This window comes from Drosophila navojoa, chromosome 5, assembly GCF_054131105.1.
Source record: "Drosophila navojoa isolate 15081-1374.11 chromosome 5, UAZ_NAV_1.0, whole genome shotgun sequence".
NCBI lineage: Eukaryota > Metazoa > Arthropoda > Insecta > Diptera > Drosophilidae > Drosophila > Drosophila navojoa.
In genome coordinates, this window is record NC_142893.1 from 22,140,486 (window position 1) to 22,161,030 (window position 20,545).

Consider the following 20,545-nt stretch of genomic DNA (forward strand, 5'->3'; position numbering starts at 1 on the left):
ACTGCAGATTTCACAATTCATGCGCTTACACGCTATCCATCTTTAAAATTGTCTTTACGTTGGCTTTACCGATTTCGCAATATCATATATATTTATTTTATAATATATATATATATTAATATTTGTTTTTGCTTTATTTATTTCATTTATTTTTTAGAGGTTTGTTTGTCAGATGTTGTGATTATGGAATTAAAAGAGCGATAAACACTTTTTAGTTCGCATCGTTCAGACAAATCAGGGACAAAGTCATGATTCATACAAATGTGTCGAAATTCGGTTTGTGTTTCCAATTAAATTGCACACAAACTTGTTCACAGGGGCTTGATATTGAGACATGTAGAGTAAGTAGTATTTGAGAAAAGGTGGTTTACATATATGTATATACTTTTTGTTTCGTTCTTCGATTTAATTTTTACTTTGAAAGTGTCTTGAAGGAAATCATAAATAGCTTTTTAGTTATATTTGAAAAATATCGTGTGAGAGCTACAGTTGAGAGAATTTGAATTTGTTCAGCAAAACTTTCATTTTATTAAATGTGTTGATTTTGTTTTTGTTTGAGTGTGCTTTGCCTGCGAATTGTTTAATATGTAGTAAATACTAAATGGACTTTTGTTGTATGCTTAAGCGCTTTTTACCTTTAGTTTATTTTAGTTTAACTCTCAATCATCATTTGTCTCCTTCAAGCGCCCCTACTCCGCATTTAACAATTTCCGTATATATATAATCATCATTTATTATATTATTAGCACGCTTTTCCTTAACTCTGCCTCACGATCTAAACTCACATTTTCGCTTACAAAATGTTGTTTTTAATTTTATTTTTATTTTTTTCTAGTCTTTACGTTTCTGTTTCTTCTTCTTCATCGTCATTATCATCTGGTTTTTTGTATTTTGTTTTGCTTTAAATGTAACAAAATAAATTACGATTTAAATGAAAACCTTCAATTTTACTTTATTATATTCAATATTTATATAGCTAGAGCTAGGTCTACGCCTGTACCATTATTTGTATTTATTTATTACACTTTCAACTGATTTGCTTATCCCCTCTTGAAGTATATAAAAAATACTATTTATTGTTTTTTATATACTTAGCATTATTATCATTATTATTAATTTTTTTATTTTAGTATTTGTTGTGTATATATTTGTTTTTATAAATTTTCGTTGCGACATTTTATTGTGGAGCAATGAAGTGTATCCAAAACTACTGATATTGGTTGGCGGCAATATATATACATATATTTCTATATATGTATGCACTTGAAATAAAACATATGTAGGTATATATACCTGGGCAGCAGTGGATGGTCTGCAACTGAAGTGAAATCGATTCTGGAATAGATCAAGAGCTGCGCGCCAACATTTGAATATGGTATATCGTCTGGTATCTGTGATAAATATGTATTTATGTAAGTAACTCTTGTCAGGTTCTGGATTTTAGGTACACAAGGTGAGCAGTTTGTCAGGTTACGATGTGGAGATATATCAAAAACTAAGGGAACACAGGCTGTCCATGGAGGAGCTATCAATGGTATACCATTCGAGTGATCTTGATGCAATGCAATTTCGACCCATCCACCACAACCTCAATGCAATACAATACAATACAAAATGGAAACGATATTGTCGAAACAAAAGAGTTGGTGAATAATGTTAAACTCTATTTAGCTTGAGTACGAGAATTTCGCTTATATTTTACGCATATATAAGTTTGTTTCATTTAATTTGTTTTATTTTGTTTTTGTTTTTCGTTTGTTTTTTTTTTTTTTTTTTCGTAGGTATGTATTTGTATTTGGGGAACGCCCGTACATGCCTCGGCACAACCATAATAGATACACATATAAGTAAGTATGTATGTAGTATAAATGTTCATCCCTCCGCGTGATATACATAATTACTATATGTACTTCTCATCTCTCTCATTTGAATGCAAATCAAACTGTTTGCGATCTCGTTCTTGAGCAAAAAGTAAGTTTTAAAGTTAGATTCTAAATTGTTAGCCGTGAATGTTTGAGATATATTTGAAGCATATTTTCTTTTTCCTATCCATGTCTTGATTTTACTTTTCTTTTTTTTTTCGAATTAATGTGTTGCATATTTATTTTATTATAACTTATGTTTTTCTTTTAACGTTTATTTGTACACATTCTTAATTTTTCAATTTTTTTTTTTTGTCGGAAGTTAGACCTATGTAATTTACATACTCGATTATTACGTTTGTCATTTTTGCGTATTCAGCATTATTTGGTTTTAGTTCCTCATACATATATATATGTAGTTATATATATAAATTATATATGTATATACACATACACATATTTATATGTATACATGTAGATGTATGCGCATATAAATGTACTTGTACATAAGCAAAACATATACATATACATATACACAATATTATCATTCGTTATATGCATATACATATATATAGCGATATATTTGGTTATGCATATATATGTACATATATATACATACATATATGGATGCTCTAAACACACATTGAATATGCTTACAGTTAATATACATATACATCATATAAATTAAATGTTTTCATTAATATTTTTAGCGTCCATTGAATTTCATTTCATAAATTTTTTAATTTGTTTTCTTTATTTGTGTGTATTGTATAATTTTTCAAGTTTTTTTTTTTTTGTTCCTTGTTTAATATAAATATGTATGCATTTTAAATTTTTTCCTTTTGTATATTTTATGTCATTGTGTATATATATTTTTATAAAAATTATATAATTTAAAGCTTGTTTGTTTCGTCTGAACTAAATGTAAAATTTGAATAATCACCTCTGCTCGGCCCTCGAGCTTCGACCGTTGCAATTTAACACATGCAGAAACAACATTTTTTCCAATAATATTTTCTTTTCTCTCTTTGTTAATTATTTAAACAAATGCGAGTTGCAGCTCGCCTTTGCTTGGCCAACGCAAAACGTGAAACTATTTTACAAAAATTTTTCAATAAACGTTTAAAGTTTTCTTACTTTTAGTCGCTTAAACGAAGTATGGCGCTCAACAGAAATGAAGAAATAGAAAAACAGAAAACATTTTGTTTTTCCTTTTTACATCCTCTCGTTATTTTACGCTAATATTCTTTTTCTTTTTTGTTTTTCAAACATACAACTGAATTTTCATAAAAATCACCCTGTAAATTGTATTTTTTTTTTTTTTTACTATTTTTTGTTTTTTCTCATTTTTTTTGTATGTGTATATATATTTTACATGCTACAGTTAGCTTAGATATAAAATACGTAAGTTCATATGCTACGACGGAAGCTTTTTTTTACAGGTTAAACACAGAGATAAAATCAAACTGAAGAAATTCAACTTAAATAAAAAAAAAAACAAACTTTAAAATAAAATAAAAAATATTTATATGCTCGCTGTTTGTATATGGACTACGTTGCATTTTTATTTAAAAAAATAACAAAAGTAGCTAAAATAAATTAATAAATGACTATATGCGTTGGTACCTTTTGTTGTTGTTGTTGTTGTCTGGAGTATTCATATAAAATATAAGCAAATTTGTTGTTGTTCTTTAGGAATATTGTTTAGCATTTCAGTCATCAGCTTACAAAATTAAACTAAGAATAAGTGTATCAAAAAAAGAAAAAGTTCAATTTATAATCGTAGCAAAATCAAGATAAATACATCATATATACTTATATACAACCTCTTGCAATTGGCAAAACTAACGGCTTACAAAAACTAGGCTTAACTAAAGCTAAACTAACTTTCAACTAATTCTTATGCTTTGTTTCTCTTTCTCATTTCATTCGTAAGTTTGTGTCTGTGTGTGTGTGTGTGTGTGTGCTTTGCGCATACAAATTTTTAGTTTTAAATTACAATACAATATTGTGAACTTCTCACTCGTGTGTTTGTTTCTCATTTTGTTTTCTTTGAGTATTCGTTATGCGTTTTAGCTCTCAAACAAATTGTGAGTGGACCTGGGTCCCAAAAAACAAGATACGATGCAACAATCGATCGATAACTGATTTATCGAAAGCTCAAAGCCGTTGCTGCCTTTTTTATAATTATTATTTAATTATTATTTCTTTCTTGCCAAACACTTTGTGCCTAGATGCGTGGGTTTGCCCTAACAACTGATTTCGGAATGATTGTTGTTGTCCTTGTAGCGCTCTGCGTAGCCCTGTATGGTGAAGGGCGTGTCGTTCACCGTTACCACAGCCGGCGCCTCCCCATTGATGATCGCCCCATTGCCCGTGGGCAGGCTGCCGTTCAGCTTGGCGCACTCCCGCTCCTGCTCGCCCTTCAGCTGCACCTGCACATTGGCGTAGGACTGCTTGGCGCTGCCGTTGGCGGCACCGGCCACCGGTGCACCGCCTGCCCCGCCGTTGGCCAGGCTCTTGCCCAGAGCTGCCGGATCCAGCGTGATCCCGTCCAGCTGGGAGGCGAACGACAGCGGCGGCTGTATGGTCGTCGGCGTCGGCTGCGGCGTATCCAAGCTAATCAGCTTCGCCTCGTCGCTGTGCGTGGGCGAGCGCAGAATGGGCGTGGCCATGGCGGAGGCCACTGCGGACGACTGCAGATTCCGCTGCGAGTCGCCGCTGGCCATGGTGGTGATCGCGCCGGCGCCGGCGCTGAGCAGCGGCTGGTCGCTCTTCGAGTTGGGCAAGATGAACGAGGTCTCCCAGCAATCGCCGCCCAGGGCGCCAGCGCCCTCCATCTGCTCCGGCAGGGCGGGCTTGGGCGCGGCAGGTGAGGTAACAGCTGGCGGAGTGCAGGCGTTCTGCTGGCGCTGCGCGGTCGGCGCATAGGAGCCCGCTGCTCCGGGCGCATGGGGCGCGCCGTTGCCAGGCAGCGGCACCAGGTAGTCCGGCACGGCTAGACAAAACTCTTCGCCATTGGGCGGCCGGATGACCGTCTCGTCGCGCTCGGCGGCCGTGGGCCCGAGTATATTGGGCAGCGGGGCATTCATGATGCTCGCGTCCTGGGTGCAAGCGGTGAGGTGCTCCAGCAGGCTGGTGAAAGTGGGTCGATCCTCGGGCGTGGGATTCCAGCAGTCGGCCATGATCTTGTATATGGACACGGGGCACTCGGTGGGCGAGCCCAGACGTCCGCCGCGCACCACCAGCTCCATGACCTGCGTGTTGTGCTGGCCGGGATAGGGCGAGCGACCCAGGCTGAACACCTCCCACAGCAATATGCCAAATGACCAGACATCCGTTTTCGAAGTGAAGATGCCATCGAGAAAGGCCTCCGGCGGCATCCACTTAATCGGCAGCATCGCCTTGCCGCCCTTGCGGTAGTAGTCCGATCTGTAGATGTCCCGGGACATGCCGAAGTCAGCTATCTTGACCACTCGCCCTGGACCCTTGCTGCTCAGCAGGCAGTTGCGCGCGGCGATGTCGCGGTGAATGAACCGCTTGCTCTCCATATAGCGGCAGCCCTTGGCCACGTCCAGGGCACAGAACAGCAGATCCTTCATGGTCAGCAACGAGGGCCGCTCCGGCGTGTTGCGATTCTCGCGCAGAAACTTTTGCAGATCGCCGCCGGCGAGCAGCTCGAGCACAATGTAGTAGGGCTGCCGATCGAAGCAGACGCCGATAAGATGCACCATATTCGGATGATTGAACTTGGCCATGATGGCTGCCTCCTTGAGGAAGTCCTCTTCCTTCTCGCGCTTGGGATCCTCCCGTAGCGTCTTCACGGCCACCGGCATTTCCACGGCGTCGCCGTCCCGATGGCGGTAGAGCGCCAAGTAGACCTCGCCGAAGGCTCCCTTGCCCAGTGCACTGAGAGGATGGGGAGAGTTGGGATTAGCTATGTAAATGGTCAACAATCAGGGGTGGACTCACTTGACCAGCTGCAGGCTCTCGCGTGCCACCTGCGGCAGGCTGTTGACATCGATGTGGCCATTGAGTATGCCGTCGCAGCCGTAGTTGGGATTGAAGTTGTTCAGATTGGAGTCGTCGATGTTGTGGCGCAGGCGACTCAGCTGCAGGTCCTGCTCCACGAGCATCTTGTGGCGCAGCTTGGCCTGCTTCTTCCGTTGATAGCGATTGTCTGGAAGAGAAGAGAAGGAGAATCGAGATTGATTAGCTGCACTCGCCCCAGGTCAGCCTTGACTTACATAGCATAAAGATGAGCGCCGCAATGCAGATGAAGAGCACGGCCAGGGAGACCATCAGGATGGAGACCAGGTACTGGAAGGATGACTTGCCCGCCTCCTCCTGTCGCTCGCAGGCGGTGTTGTTGTCGCGCTTCAGGCTCCAGCCATCCGGGCATATGCAGCGCACTTTGGACCTGAACTCGTCCAAAGCGACGCAGCGATAGTCGCAGCCGCAGCCCTCAATGGCCGGAATGATAATGATGGCGCCTGAGCCGCTGCTGGCGCCCGCAAAGATCTCGCTGGCATCGCGCAGACTGCGGCTACTGCTGATGTACGAGCTCCCGCCCTCGCCGTTCGACTCGTTGAGGTAGACGTCGCCGCCCGCGTAGCCGCCACCGCCTCCGCCGGTGTTGCAGCCACCGCCGCCGCCGCCAAAGCCACCCTGGCCGTGTCTGTGCACCGTGGTGCCATTGTCGGCCAGCTCGACGTAGCAGGAGTGGCCACCTCGGCCACCCTGCAGCAGCGCCGCGCCGTAGGTGGGACTCAGTGCCTGGTCCTCTTTGGCGCGCCAGCCACCGCCGGGTCCGGCGGTCTTCTTGTTCAAGGGCTCGCCATGGATCTGCCCGCTCTCGGGCGCCTGCAACGGCTTTGCCTTTTGGCCGTGCTGGAAGTCCTCGTCTATGTATTGGCCAATGCCCAGGCCACCGCCGCCGCCGGCCACCAGCAGCGGCACCGCCTCGTTCTTGGCCTGGTTGAGCAGGAAGACAAAGGAGCCGCCGCCTCCACCGCCGGCGCCATTCTCAATGTAAATGTTCTTCACCATGTCCTGCTTGGAGCGGAAGCTGTACTGGCCGAGGTCCAGATCGTGTTCTGCGCCGCAGCCGGCCTCCTTGTGCGCGCCCATGGACTTGATGCAGGCATTCTCGCCCTGCTGGCCAACTAGGAAGTACAGCTCCTCGTTCTTGAGCAGCTCCAGCACTGCGACGGCCACCGCACCACGCGAGCTGCCCACACCACCCGAGCCCAGGCCCCCGCTGGCGCCTTTAGCAATGATGCTGCAGTGGAAACAATTGGAGTTAGGTGAGCCCATATTGGGATTTACGTGGACAACTTACGTATAGTGACCCTCGTTGGGCACCTTCCACTTCTGCATGCCCTTGTAGGTGCTCTGATCCTCCACGACGTGCACCTCGCGCAGCACGTGACTTTGGTTCTGCTCCTTGTAGGCGACTTCACATTGCGCCTGTGTCGGTCCTATCATACCTCTCGTATCGCACGTCGTTAATTCTAAATCTGTAAGAGGTAATAGAAGAATAAAACAGCGTTAGATCAGCTAAATTAATAAGGTTAATCACATCTCCAGTCAACTGGCACTGCTGCTGTTTCGAGTTTAATATGTATTACACGAAGTCAGCTTAAACTCTTTAATACCTAAATCATCATTCTCCCACTACTCGTTCATGTGAGACTGTCCCAGTAATCATAATTTCAGTATTTCATCTCATATCCGCTCCTCTCCACCCTTCATCTGATTTTCATAACAAGACCATCAACTAGACCCTATTCAATTTCAGATCTTTGGCATTCCCCTATGTAACGATTTTTTTATGAAAACTCTAACTTTATTTTAAAGCACTTTACATTATAAGAAAAATCGAAGCTCTATAAAATATACATTAATTTATTTTGAAGATTTAGATACTCTGGCTCTAAAGATGTAGAGATCAAATTTTCGATAATCAATTCATTCGATAGCAAAAAAATTTTAACTATCGATCTTTTAAAGTAAATAATATCAGCGCTATATTTGCAATACATAGACCTACAAATGTAATGTATCTAACTCTTATAGCTTCTGAGATCGACATGTTCACACATACATGCGGACATGGCTAAATCGACTCCGCTCGAAGCTCTTATCAATAATATATGTACATATGTATGTACTTTAAGGGGTCCCCCACTCCTCTTTCTGGTTGTTATTGTTCAGGGTATAAAAAAGCTTTTAACGTCTTTCACTTATCCGTGGATCCAGAATAAATGATTTAATATGAATAATTACATAATGAACTTAAATTCTTGTTGTTTAAGACTCCCTATTTTAACACAGTTCTACTTTATATTCGCTGGCTAGCGTGATTATATATACATATGTATGTACATAGATAAAGTCGAGCATGACATTTCACAATTTGAATGTTATTCATTCAGAGTTGTAGGTGATATGCAACTTATTAAACAGATTTCCCACTTACAGTTTGTATGCTCAAAGTCGTGATGCGCCGGACTCTTTAGATTGTGCCTGACGTCCCAGTAATTGTACCCATTGAGATGTTCCTCGGGTATGTTGAGGCCAAAGCACTCGGGACTGAGCGAAAAGTCATCGACGGCCACGTCCGAGAAGATGCGCATGCCCATGCGCGCCTCGAATTGCAGATAGTATCTGAAGGATGAGCAATCAGATAGAATTTAATGGAACTTGCCAGAGAACCGAAGTGCATTTGAACCTACTTGGCCGTAATGTTGGGCAGGACGTACTCGGCGCGCAGCCAGTCGCTGCCCTGGTTCTTGGTGCTCCACCAGAGCGTCGTGGTGATGTTCTCCTTCTCCTTCATTTCGACCACGGAGAGATTGATGCTGCCCGGGTTCTTGCCGAACTGGTGTATGTAGAAGCGCACCACGCACGAGTTGCGATAGGGCGAGTCCGAGTTGCCATGCACCGAGGGCGGCGGATTGAAGGTCTTGCTGAGCATGATCGCATTGCTGGCGAAGCCGATAATGGAGCTCTTATCAGAGTTGTTGATGTGCTGGTTCATGTTGACGAGCATGTAGTAGCCGCCGGTGGTGTTCAGCAGATGCTGCTGGGTGTGGTCGCCGTCGGGGCCGGTGTCGTGGGTGGGCGAGGAGCCAGTGTGCCGTGACCAGGTCAACGTGGTCTTGCCCGAGTCCCGCCAGCCGCACCAGTCCTCCTCGAAGTCGCAGCGCCCGCCGTAGGGTATCTTGTCTGCGAGGCGATGGGAGATAAGAGAACTTGAACTATTGCACCCGCCTGGCGATAATGGGCGAATGGACTAATGGCCCGTGAACTACTCACCACATGACTGCAGCTCGTCCTCGGCGTCGTCGCAGTCGCGCGTAATGTCGCAGATGCGCGGCAGGGGTATGCAGACGGGCACTTTGTTCATCATGCACTTGACCTGGGAGGTGCTGCACTTCTCCGACTTGGTGCCCTCTGGGAAGCAGTTGACCATGCGCAGATTGTCCAGCGCCACATGCGCCTTCTGGCCCGGCTTCAGCTCGGGCACCACCTCGAACTTGATGCGAAAGTCGCGCGAAATGCGACCGAGCCGGAACAGCTTGTGCGTCCACTGGCGGAAGTTGTCGCCCTGTATCTCGGCGGGCACCCAGCTGCTCTCCTGGGGATGCAGGGGCTCCACAACCACGCGCGAGAGTCCGTGGCTCATGTCGCTCTGGTGCATGTAGACCTCCAGGAAGCAGCGCTCCAGCGTGGTGCTGAACGAAGGCGAGGTCAGGTTCAGCTGGCGGGTGCTCGGCAGCACCCGGGCGTACAGGAAGTGGCCATTGGCATCGTCTATGCTGTCGGCCACTGGACCCGGCATCAGGCCAGTCAAGTTCTTCTTGGCCAGCTCCGTGCCGCTGATCACCTGGAAGCCATCGGGCAGGTGCTCGGTCCACTCCCAGGCGCAGGGCGTTTCGAAGTTGCACTTGACGCCCAGCAAATCCTCGATTTCCGTCGAGGGCGTGGACTCCGTGTGGGGCGCATAGGTGTTCTAAAGGAGGGGGGGGAGAAGGATGTCAACTTGAACTCAATTGGCAGGAGTTGGCTTTGCCTAGCGTAACTCACCGGCTTGGGTGCTGTGTCTCGTATGCGCTCCTTGATCTGCTGTATGGGGTCGATCTGATCCATGTCGCCGTCGGGGTCGCCATCCATGTTGCCATCGGTGACACTGCGCATCGGCTCGTCCGCCTGGTTGAAGCTCTTCTTCAGCTTGAGCAGCTCGCTGATGGAGTTCTTGCGCGGATACGTGCGCATCGGCTGGCTGTCCATGCCCGCGTACAAGGGCGGAACTCGTGTGGAATACGGCCCAGCTGTCATGGCGGCTGCTCCGCTGACTCCGCCGGGGGGCTGGCGCAGTCGCTCCCCATAGCGATCGGCGGAGCCCACGCCGCCCAGGCCATCGATCTTGCCAATGGACGAGGTGGCCGAGTAGGAGGCGTAGCCGGTGCTCTTGCCGCTGATGCCGCCGCCAGGTCCGCCCACCGACGGCTTCATCAGCTCCTTGCGCAGCGACTCAATGCCGCGCTGCCCGTTGCCGCGCTCGGGCCGCGGCAGCCCGCCGGCGCCCACATGCGACAGATTCTGGCGGCGACGCGTGTCGCGCCGGCTGCCGGGCGGAGGACGCGAGCCAAAGGTGCCCGCACTGGCCTCACCCTCGTAGTCGTCGTAGACATGGACGGGCTGGGCCAGGCCCGGCAGCGTCGGCAGCGGCAGCGGCTGCGGCTGCTCGTGCAGTCGGCCGTTGCGCAGCTGCTTGCCCGAGCCCTGATAGTTGTTGTTGCTGTTATAGTTGTTGTAGCTGTTGCTCTGGTGCTGCGACATGGGCAGCGAGTTGAAGGTGTGATTCAGCAGCGGACGCTGCGCCCAAGCCGACGGCCCGCCCAGCAGCAGCAGCAGCCATAGCAGGCTGACCACCAGTGGGCGTGGCATGCCGCTCGATTCGAGTGTCAGAGTGTGTGCGTGTGAGTGTGTGTGAATGATAGCAGTCAATATATGTGTGTGGTGTATAGGTGCTGTAGGTGCTTCAGCTGCTGTTGTTGTTGTTGCTGGTGTTGCTCTTGTTGTTGTTGCTGACAAAGTCCAGTTGCTGCTCCTTCAAGCCTCGATCTGATGTCTTTTTAGCTCTTGTGGCACTTGGGCAATGATTTTGCTGACCGCTGGGCGGGCACACGAGTCGCGCATTTAAAGTTCTTCAGATGCAGGCAGCACATTGCTCAAATGTTTGTGTTTATATGTGTGTGGGTGTGTGTGGTGTGGGTGTGAGTGTGGGTGTGGGTGTTTATGTGTGGGTGTGTGTGCTAAGTTGCTTTGTTAGCTTTGCTGTTGTTGCTTTTGTTTTTGTGGTTTGGCAATCTGCAAAGAGAAAGACAGAAATAGGGACAGCTGTAGAGAGAGACAGATATACATATAGAGAGAGTGTAATATGCAAATTAATAACGCTTCATGACTTTTGACTTTTAATGCGTGCACAGATACCGTTACAAGTGCCCACGTAATGGCATTTCCATACGCCCAATTGGAACATCCTTAAAGCTTCCCCTCCACAATTGTTTACACTAATTAAAATATGTGCAAGCCCTCCGATCGATTGCTGAAGAGTTCAGTTCGAAATTCAGTAATACCATAGGAGAGTGAAGAGATGAATAGACTTCATTGAATTCATATCATATATAAAGCAAGGTAATGCATAGTTATTTAAATTACGATTTCAGAGCTCTTCGAGTAAAAAACTTGATTGATTGGAAATTAATACAACCATCATTACTATTAATAAAATTTATTTTTTTTGTAGCAACAAGTATAGTAGATTTAATGATACCTCAAAAAAAAAAACATAGAATGCTTTCACTTTATTGTTATTTAACTAGTCCTATCGCACCTTCTTTTAAGTAAATTTAGATATTTAAAGCAGTAATAAAATGAACTCCATTTGTGAGTTCAGAATTTTAAGGCAATTCATAGGTAGACTAACTTGGCACAGGAATCAGGACAAACTTATAAATCTAAATATTCGAGAAAATAAACATAGTTCAATTCCAATAAACTCACGCTCTCTCTTTTAGCTATACTCAATCATCCATAAGAAACCAGAAAATCCTCTATGTGGAATGACAGCCCTCTATTTATTGGATGATTAAGTTTACTCTGATTTACTTATTTAATTGTTAATATAAGCTAAAGGCTCGAGGTTTAAAATTTTAGACTAGTCCAGTGCAAATTTCTTCGTTTAAACTCAATTTACTTTTGTCTTTAAATTGCTTAATACCGTTAAGAGCCTTTGTAGAGAATATCTATTTATATTCCATATATTCAATTGTCTTTACATATATTAAATTGCATTGACGCTCTAACTGTCTCTTCTGCTTCCTCGCTGAACATGGCAATTCAATTGATGCACTACAAATCGCCTAGAGTATCGCCCACGGCGATAAGCCCACGCCCACCTCCTTCGGCTGCCCCTGGATTGTGCATCGAATAACATCAAATAACATCAAATATCCAGAAACTGTCAACTGCCAAATGCACTTTGAGCCCAGCCGCCAGGCATTGAACAATTTTTGCACAATAGAACACGAAAAATGCAATAAAGGCCCTGAAAGGAAGCCATCCCCCCGCACCTTCAGCCGCCCCCGTGACTGCCCTGGCTCATGGTCAGAGCAGAAAATCGATGATTCGTTTTGTTTGACATTTGCCGAGGACCGTTTTCAATTTGTCTCTAACAATTGGGCAAGCTGCCTGAATTGTTAATGGTGCCTAAAACCAACCGAAAATGGGTCAATGAGAGAGGCGCCCTAATTGCTCGACAGGTGACTCTGTGGTGTACATACATATATTTAGCAGTAAATACCGCTAGTATTTCAACAATGAACTTTCCCTGAGACCGTTTATTTTTGGATTTTGTTCTGGAACCAATTATTATATATTATATTCCGCACAGTTCCGTCATTAAAATCAGCAATTATTGACTTCTCGGAATAAATTGTGGTTCCTAAAACTACTTTACTCAGCCTTGCAGCTTCTTACAAGAATTGCGGAAAGAACAGCATTCCATGAAGTAAATTGAAAATATAATTTAATCAAACTGATTAAGCTAACGGATTGAGTAAGCCGAAGTCTATAGTTATTCGTAATCTTAAGAGGATTAATCTGCTACATTTATTTGTAAATTATGAGCTGAATAAATTTTGTATATGTAATGTGTTTATTTACTTATTTAATTCTTTTTTTTTTTTAATATTACATTGGATTTCTAGTAAAACAATAATCATACTATTAAATTATAAACATATAAGTAAGAAGATTCTATTGTATGCTGAAAAGTTTTCCTACACAATAAACATTTTTAAAAACATTTAAATTTACAAGAAAAAATTTTATGTAAATATTTTATAGAAATATGCATACATTTACAATAAACATTTCCTACATAAATATATACATATTTAAGAAATAAATATTGCAAATTTCTCAGCTTCGTTGAAGCCTAAATTTTCGAATTCTGTTTAAATTATATCAATTTCCGAATATTGTAAAGCTTTGCATAAATGCTTTCATATAGGGAAATCATGCCGAAACTTTGCTCATTTATTAACGAAAATTGTTGCATGCATGTGTCCGCTAAAACGGTAAAACTTAAATAAAACTGATGTATGCGTGTCTATATATGTATTTTACAAAGAGATGAATTAATTGATCTGCAAATAAAGCTACTCAATTACAATTTTCTCACATACGTGTGTTTAAATTTAAAATCTTGCAATTCCCTATTAGAGCAACAACAGTGGAAGCTACTCGCTTGTTCAGGGGCGTCGTATAATATCACTTTTAACATTTTACTTTCAGCCTATAGAGACACACACACACGTACACTCATTTATAGCAGCTACTCATGCATGTAGAGGACCATTTGCTCATGCTCTTTTCCTTTTTCAAGGGACGAGAAAATAGGCAGAAGTGCATTTCTTCTATTACGAATTGAAAACTTTCTTTAGAGGCATTTTCTTGCTGGCTGTATATAGTATATTGTCTATTGTTGTTCTTGTTGTTGTTGTTGTTGCTGTTGTATTGGCTAACTGTTGTCGATTGTGGTGTTGTGCCAATCGTTGCTTTTGGCGAGGCAAACAGCAAACAGTAAACGAGAAAAAATAATATAAAATATTCCAAGCGAAAAAGTTGGGAAATTTTTGTTCTAGATGCCGAAAATCTGCACACAAAAAACAAATCAACAACAGCAACAACAACAAAACAGAAAAAGGAATTTCACTCGCTATGTGTGAGAGTGTGTATAACTCTCCCTCTCTGACTTCCTCACTCGCTCTAACTATCCATCTGTCTAGCTCTCTCGCTCTCTCACTCCCTCTCTCTCGTTGTGCGAGTGTGTGTAACTTCATAGTACGCGCTAAGAATGCTATACAAAATGGCTGCCGCAGTTGTACAACCAGCACAACGAAAACAACAACAAAACAGAATCGTAAATACACACAAAATTGCAAGCACACACACACACACACACACACACATATGCATAGTAGAATAAAAGCGAAATGTGGAAAAGTAGCGAGTAGCTCATCGGACCACGGCGCGTATACGCAATAGCCAAAACGCAGCGAGTACAAAACGGAAGCGCAATTGAAGCTGAAAGTCGTGCGAGAGCCACAGCCAGAAAGAAGCTATCAGAGCCGAAGCGTGTTTTTTTTAGAGCTAACTAGCAGGAGGCAGAACTAACTAACATGCATGTCAACCAGCTGGGAGTGGGCCAGAATGGGGGAGTGGCAGACAGAACGGGTTCAAAATACGTAGAAGTGCAGCTGAACTGGGGACATGATGCCTCAACAGGCCCTACAGCTCCTGTGTGAAGTGGAACAGGAGATCATCAAGCAGGCCACAGGAACTGCAGCAATATGTCAATTTTCTTTTTTTATTACAACTCTGGTGGTGGTGGTGGTGTGTGTGTGCGTGTGTGTGTGGGAAGGGGGGTTAAAGTTTTCCAACGTCAGCGACTTACACTGGCAAAGCTGCTGCAACTACAGCGGTTTTCCGGCTTAATTAAAGCAGCAGGCCGAAAGTGGGCTGAAGCAGGGGGGAGATAAGCTCTCAGGTAGTAACGTAAATATAATTGGTTTTAACTTTCAATTAACTACGGTCGTAATTTAATAAAACCGAACAGCAACGGTAGAGGCTCTCTATATACCAAATTCATATATACACACATAATTAATATTTATATACAGCAATATTCTGACTAATATTAATCGATATTATTAAATTATTAAATTTAAATTTACTAAATATTCCATGTTGCAAATATTAATCCATATTATTAAATCTTAAGGTTTCAATTTCGTAAATATTTCATATAATATATATGTCTATATACATATATTGTAGTATAGCATAGTTTAGGTTTAGTAAATGTATTCGTATTTATCTGTGCTCACTCAGTTCTATCTTTAATCTATATACAAAACTTGAGTTTGCTTAGGATGAGCTCAGTTAAGAGTCTATTTATTTTACTTTATTTAACTAGAGTCACCTTAACTAGAACTCGTTCGATATATAACTAAGTTTGCCAAAAAACTTGTTTATCTGTAATATCTGTAATATATTCAATGAATATCTATTTACTCCTCTCAGTGAATAAGTAATGTAATTGATTCTCATAATAGTACATTCTCTTTTAGCTATAAATTATAATAAACCATAATTAATGTTATTCGAGAACTGGTGAATGTAAAATAATTTAATTCTGACTAGAAAAAGCGTATTTTGTTATCAAACCCAACCAATAATCGCACTTTCACGTTTGTCAAGGAGATTACACATTTTTGGTCAGTTAAAACTTGTTTTAGATGAGCGATGATTTTGCTAAAACATCATTAATCTTATTATTGTTACTCAAATCCATCGAATGGGAAAAATCTGCTTAAAACTGTTTATTTATTTGTTTAATTTGCACTTGATTTGATTGAGCAAGAAGAAGCTACGCAAACGCTACTTAAGGTCGAGGCATATCCAAAGCTATAAACAAGTGCGAGATTTGCCTATACTCAAGAAAATTTATGTTCATGATAAACATATTTAAGATAATATTTTGATTTCTTGCCACTTTGACATCCACTTTTCAGAATTATTAATTTCGTTGTTTGGATGGATGCATTATAATTGGATGCACTTGGTGGAAAATTTCTTGGAAATCCGTTTTATAAGTTTACCTGAACTATCGCTCGCTGTTGTAAGTCTAGGAAATGTGGAATAATTTATGTGTGTGTGCGAGATTTTTTTTTAATGGAATTTTTACTTTTCCATCTTAGTCTCCTCAACAAGAATATAAATATTCCATTGAAATATTGTTGTATTTCAAATGAAAGTTGGGACAAACAAAAACTGTTGCAAAAACTGAAAATGTGAATAAAAAAATATGAGAGCTTAGAATTTGTTGTGCGTGTGTGTGTGTGTATTTTGCAGATACACACACAGCGGTAACAACAACTGCGACGAGTTGAAGCTGCGTCAACGCCGCAAATGTTGCGCTGCTACTGCTGTAGCTGCGGCTACTGTTGGTGGTGCTGCTGGTGCTGGTGGTGCTGGCGGTGCGGGGGGTGGTGTCTGCTGTAGGGCTCCAAGGCTTTGGACCATCACCAGCCCCAATGCGAAACGCAGCGCACAGCTATGTCGGCGTTGGCTGCTGTGCGCAGGATACACACACACACACACACACATGCACGAGCACACACACACACACACACACGTCAAGAGAATCGTTCGCTACTAATGGTGCAGACAAATTGTTTTGCGTATCTCACAGATACATAGATACAGAGGCGCACAAAAGATACTACACACAGAAACACACCATGTAGCATAGCACACACACACACACACACACACACAGTAGCAAAGTAATGAAATTTTCTTTGCAGCAATTTCTTATTCATTTTCATATTTTATAATATTTTCCTTTTTACACACGAAATTTTCTTACAAATCTTTGCCACAGAAGCACTTGCCAAATATCTATGTATGCATGTATATATGTATGTATTTTCTTTTTATAAATTTCATACAGGCAAATATCATTTCAATTACCATAACGCGCACATTTCGCTCAGCTTAACAGACTAGAAGCAACTCAAAGCGTTTTCTTAACTAATTTTATTTTATTTCTGTTGTCGACGAAAAAAAAAAACGTTTACACTTTAACACATATGCACTTATTTCTGATGTTTTTCGTTTCTTTTTTTCACAATACAAATTTTCAATGTTCTTACAGCTGAAAAAATTTTCTTTTTTCTTGCTTTTTCTTGTGCTGTTGTTGCAGTTGTTGTAGATGCTGCGCTCTGTGGCAGAGTCGCTGTGTATCCGTGTTTCTGTTGGATACTTGCGCGCACGACGCTCGGCAAACGAAGACTGAAATTGGGAAATTCTCGTGCGGGCCAACAGCAGCGGCAGCGGCAGCGGCAGCCGTGGCAGCAGCCGTGGCAGCATCCAGAGGCAGCCCAGAGGCGACGAACCCGACAGCGTCTGGCTCTCGTTGCGGCGCAGGTTAAACGAATATCCTGCGCTGAAATCGAGCTGCGTGCAGGATACACAGAGGGAAGCCCAACGAAAAGAGGATATTTTCGCTACTCGCTGCGGAAAAGGACTCGCTGCGCAACTTATGGCGGCAAAAGCTGTTGCTCTGCTTGCTGGGGAACGGGAGCCGATAAGGAGCAACAGAGATGCTGAGAGGGGAGCGAGGGAGGCCGACTGTGCGAGTGAGTCTGAGTGGGTCCGAGGCGGAGGCTGGCTCAGTGGCGCGCTCTGTCGGTCGGCGTTTGGGAAATGAATGCAAACTGCTGGAAATTGAATTTAGCTGCATGGCAAATGGCAACAGTGCCGCACAGAACGTGCCACACACACACACACACACACACACACACACACACTTACACACAGGGGCGTACTCGCTGTGGGCATCGCCGTGCGTCAGCTTAGCCCGCATTACGTTTCCTTTTTCAATTTGCGCCTCCAGTGCAAGTGTGCCCAAAGGCACGCTGCCCTGCTGCCCCGTTGCCCCGTTGGCCCGTTGGCCCTATATAAAGTATATAGCATTGCAATATCCTTTAGCTGCTCGTCGCTGTCATAGACTTCGTGGTGGCAACGTATTGACCAGACCAACACTCGTGTCCTCGCCACTAACTCAGCTGCAGCTGCCGGGCGTGTGCGTCTGTAATTTCATCTAATCAGTTGCACGGATGCGGCATAAATTCATTTATCATCCGAGCAGCGAGCACTCGAATAATCTGCGGCTCAACAGCTGCTGCTGCTGCTGCCGCATCCTGCCGCCGCATCCTGCTGCCTGTGCGCTGCAGTTCATTGATTTAACAACGAATCGATTAGTCCTTTGCCATCCAAGGTGCACGATTAACGAGCGCTAATCTCGATCAGGCCATTATATGTAGAGGACTGTAAGCTGTTTACGCTGAATTTGAATGAAAGTTATTTTTAAATATTTATGTTTTTGGTTTATCGCCTCACCGAATAATTTATAGTATTCTATTTTGGCATAACATTAAGTATGCTAAAATTGATTGAGTAAGGCAGTACTCAGATGAGACTAATGCTGCTACACTTCATTATAATGAAGAAGTCTTTAATATATATACTTATATATGCATGCATCAAATATTCTTGATATGTCAAAAATGAAACACCTCTAAGTAGTGGCAAAGCAATGTATCTAAATTTAATAATCTTCTTGTTATGCGCCAAACTACACGCTTAGGAAATATATTCTATTTTGGAAGAGATATTTAATAATCAGAGATATTCTGAAATGCATTGAAATATACACTTATAATAAAAGCCATATACCTTATGGAGTATCCCACAACATTTGCTACTTTTCCAAAGTCTCAAAAATATATCCACTCCTAAAGTATTTAAGTTATACCTATTATTTGTCTAGAGGTTCATAATTGTAAGTGTAGATTAACTAAACATTACTTATAGAGCGTAAGAAAGATCTTCTTGCTGCCAAAAAAAATTGTTAAATTCATATAAAGCAAATCAACTTCAGATTTGATAATATTGAATTAAAATCCACTTATCCTGAACAAAAATCAATAGATTGTTTCTCAGTAACATACCATATGTACATATATACCCTTACCTAGTCGCAATAGATTCAGGGTATCGTAAGTGATTTCTTTTTTTGGCAATGCGTCACGGATAGTTTGATCTACACAGATCCAGAATAAGATTAGCAATCATTAGGGTTCCATTAGAATCACAATTCACATTGCTTTTAATAGAACATCCTCGGCAGAGTAAAAGCAAATTCAAAGCCTCAGCAATAAATCAAAATGGGAAAACATCATCAACAAGAACAACAACAACAACAGCAACGATCGCAAACGGAAGTCACAGATGTATATATATATATATTATACGTATATACATATGCACGCTTGTATTTATACAGAATCGAGTATAAGTATATCTACTATTTGGTGCGCACACACAAGATTCCCATATATCTATACGTACACATACATATGTATATATAGATATACTTTAAATATATTTAGAGACAGTCGCAGACAAGAAAAACAACAACAACGACGACGACGACGAGTCGCAACGTCAAAGACCGATCGCAAGGGAAAATCTTGCTGAGATTTTTCGCCGTTCAGCAGCGAGTTTTCGTGAAAATTCGCAGCCGTAAACGGGACTGTAAAATGTTTAGAGCAGCGCAAATTGCAAACTATTCGAATTGCACATAAAAGCGTCACGAGTCTAGCGACGTCTTTGTTTTTGAGTGCGTCTATCTTGTGGCTGCGCAGCAGCAAAAATAACACACATTTATTTATAAATCACACACGCACACACGCACAACAATTTTAGTAGGTGGGGCAACTCACAGCGGCATGCGACGCGTGCCAGACACACGCGCCCTTCGACTCGACTCTAGTCCAAGTGTATCTGCATATGTTGCTGGCGAGATTCTGGCGTATTTCGTATCTGGTATCTGGAAGTTGTACTTTCGATTCAATTACACTCACTTAAATCCGCGCACGTAGCGTCTTTATACTATTTTATTTATTTTGATTCGCCTTCGCCTCGCTTTCGTACAAATCGGACAATTGCGTCGAGGCGACAACTGAGAGACGCGAATGACGACTGCCAACTGAGGCGACGCGCGTCGCCGAGATCGACCCCAGACGCAGCCCAGTCTCTGCTGTTGCTTCTGTCTTCTGTCGTCTGTCTTCTGTCTTCTTCTCAGATTTTTCTCACGGCCGCTCGCCAGCATCCTTGACTGTTTGTTCTTGTTTCTCTGCCCACTTCACTCTCCGCTCTGGCGTCTCTTGTTTGTTTGTTTGTTTTGTCTCTGGCGTCGCGTCAAGTGGATTCAACGCAATTGACTTGTGAGCCGTCTGTAAATACACTCACACCCGCACACGCACACGCACACGCACATGTACGCACAGCGGGTGTGCGGCTACTCGGACATGGATTGCCCGAACGTCCATGCATTCCCAGTGTGCTACCTGGCCGCGGAATCTATCGAGGCATTGCTGTGCCGACGATCGTTGCATGCCCCATAAGATTAATGTCCCGTTGCAACTGTTGCTGCATCTCAGCTATTTTTAGCTCTGCCTGCGACAATATTTCTTGTG

The 20,545-nt window shown here is 43.1% G+C and overlaps 1 protein-coding gene across 3 annotated transcripts; it reads right to left on the bottom strand.

Moving 5' to 3' along the window:
• Window positions 1–136: 136 nt before the first annotated feature.
• On the bottom strand, window positions 137–20,052 carry Alk (Anaplastic lymphoma kinase). 3 transcript variants are annotated; one of them, XM_089260768.1, is made up of 9 exons: window positions 19,931–20,052; window positions 9,954–11,240; window positions 9,183–9,879; window positions 8,600–9,092; window positions 8,344–8,531; window positions 7,204–7,381; window positions 6,110–7,143; window positions 5,835–6,042; window positions 137–5,771 (listed from the first exon to the last, which is right to left on the bottom strand). In XM_089260768.1, exons 2-9 carry the CDS (start codon window positions 10,815–10,817, stop codon window positions 4,112–4,114), a joined length of 5,322 nt encoding a protein of 1,773 aa, XP_089116894.1. In that variant the 5' UTR covers window positions 10,818–11,240; window positions 19,931–20,052; the 3' UTR covers window positions 137–4,111. The 3 variants fall into 3 exon arrangements, with proteins under 3 accessions (XP_089116894.1, XP_089116893.1, XP_017959780.1); XM_089260767.1 differs by lacking the exon at window positions 19,931–20,052 and adding an exon at window positions 19,790–19,930; XM_018104291.3 differs by lacking the exon at window positions 19,931–20,052 and adding an exon at window positions 16,974–17,329.
• Between the last annotated feature and the right edge of the window lie 493 nt (window positions 20,053–20,545).

Bases quoted from the DNA above. Each gene is read 5' to 3' on its own strand.
- Alk (XM_089260768.1), bottom strand. From the start codon at position 10,817: ATGCCACGCCCACTGGTGGTCAGCCTGCTATGGCTGCTGCTGCTGCTG. The intron at 7,382-8,343 runs GTAAGTGGGAAA...TACCTCTTACAG, and splicing joins CGACTTTGAGCATACAAACT to ATTTAGAATTAACGACGTGC. The intron at 5,772-5,834 runs GTGAGTCCACCC...CCATCCTCTCAG, and splicing joins GAGAGCCTGCAGCTGGTCAA to TGCACTGGGCAAGGGAGCCT.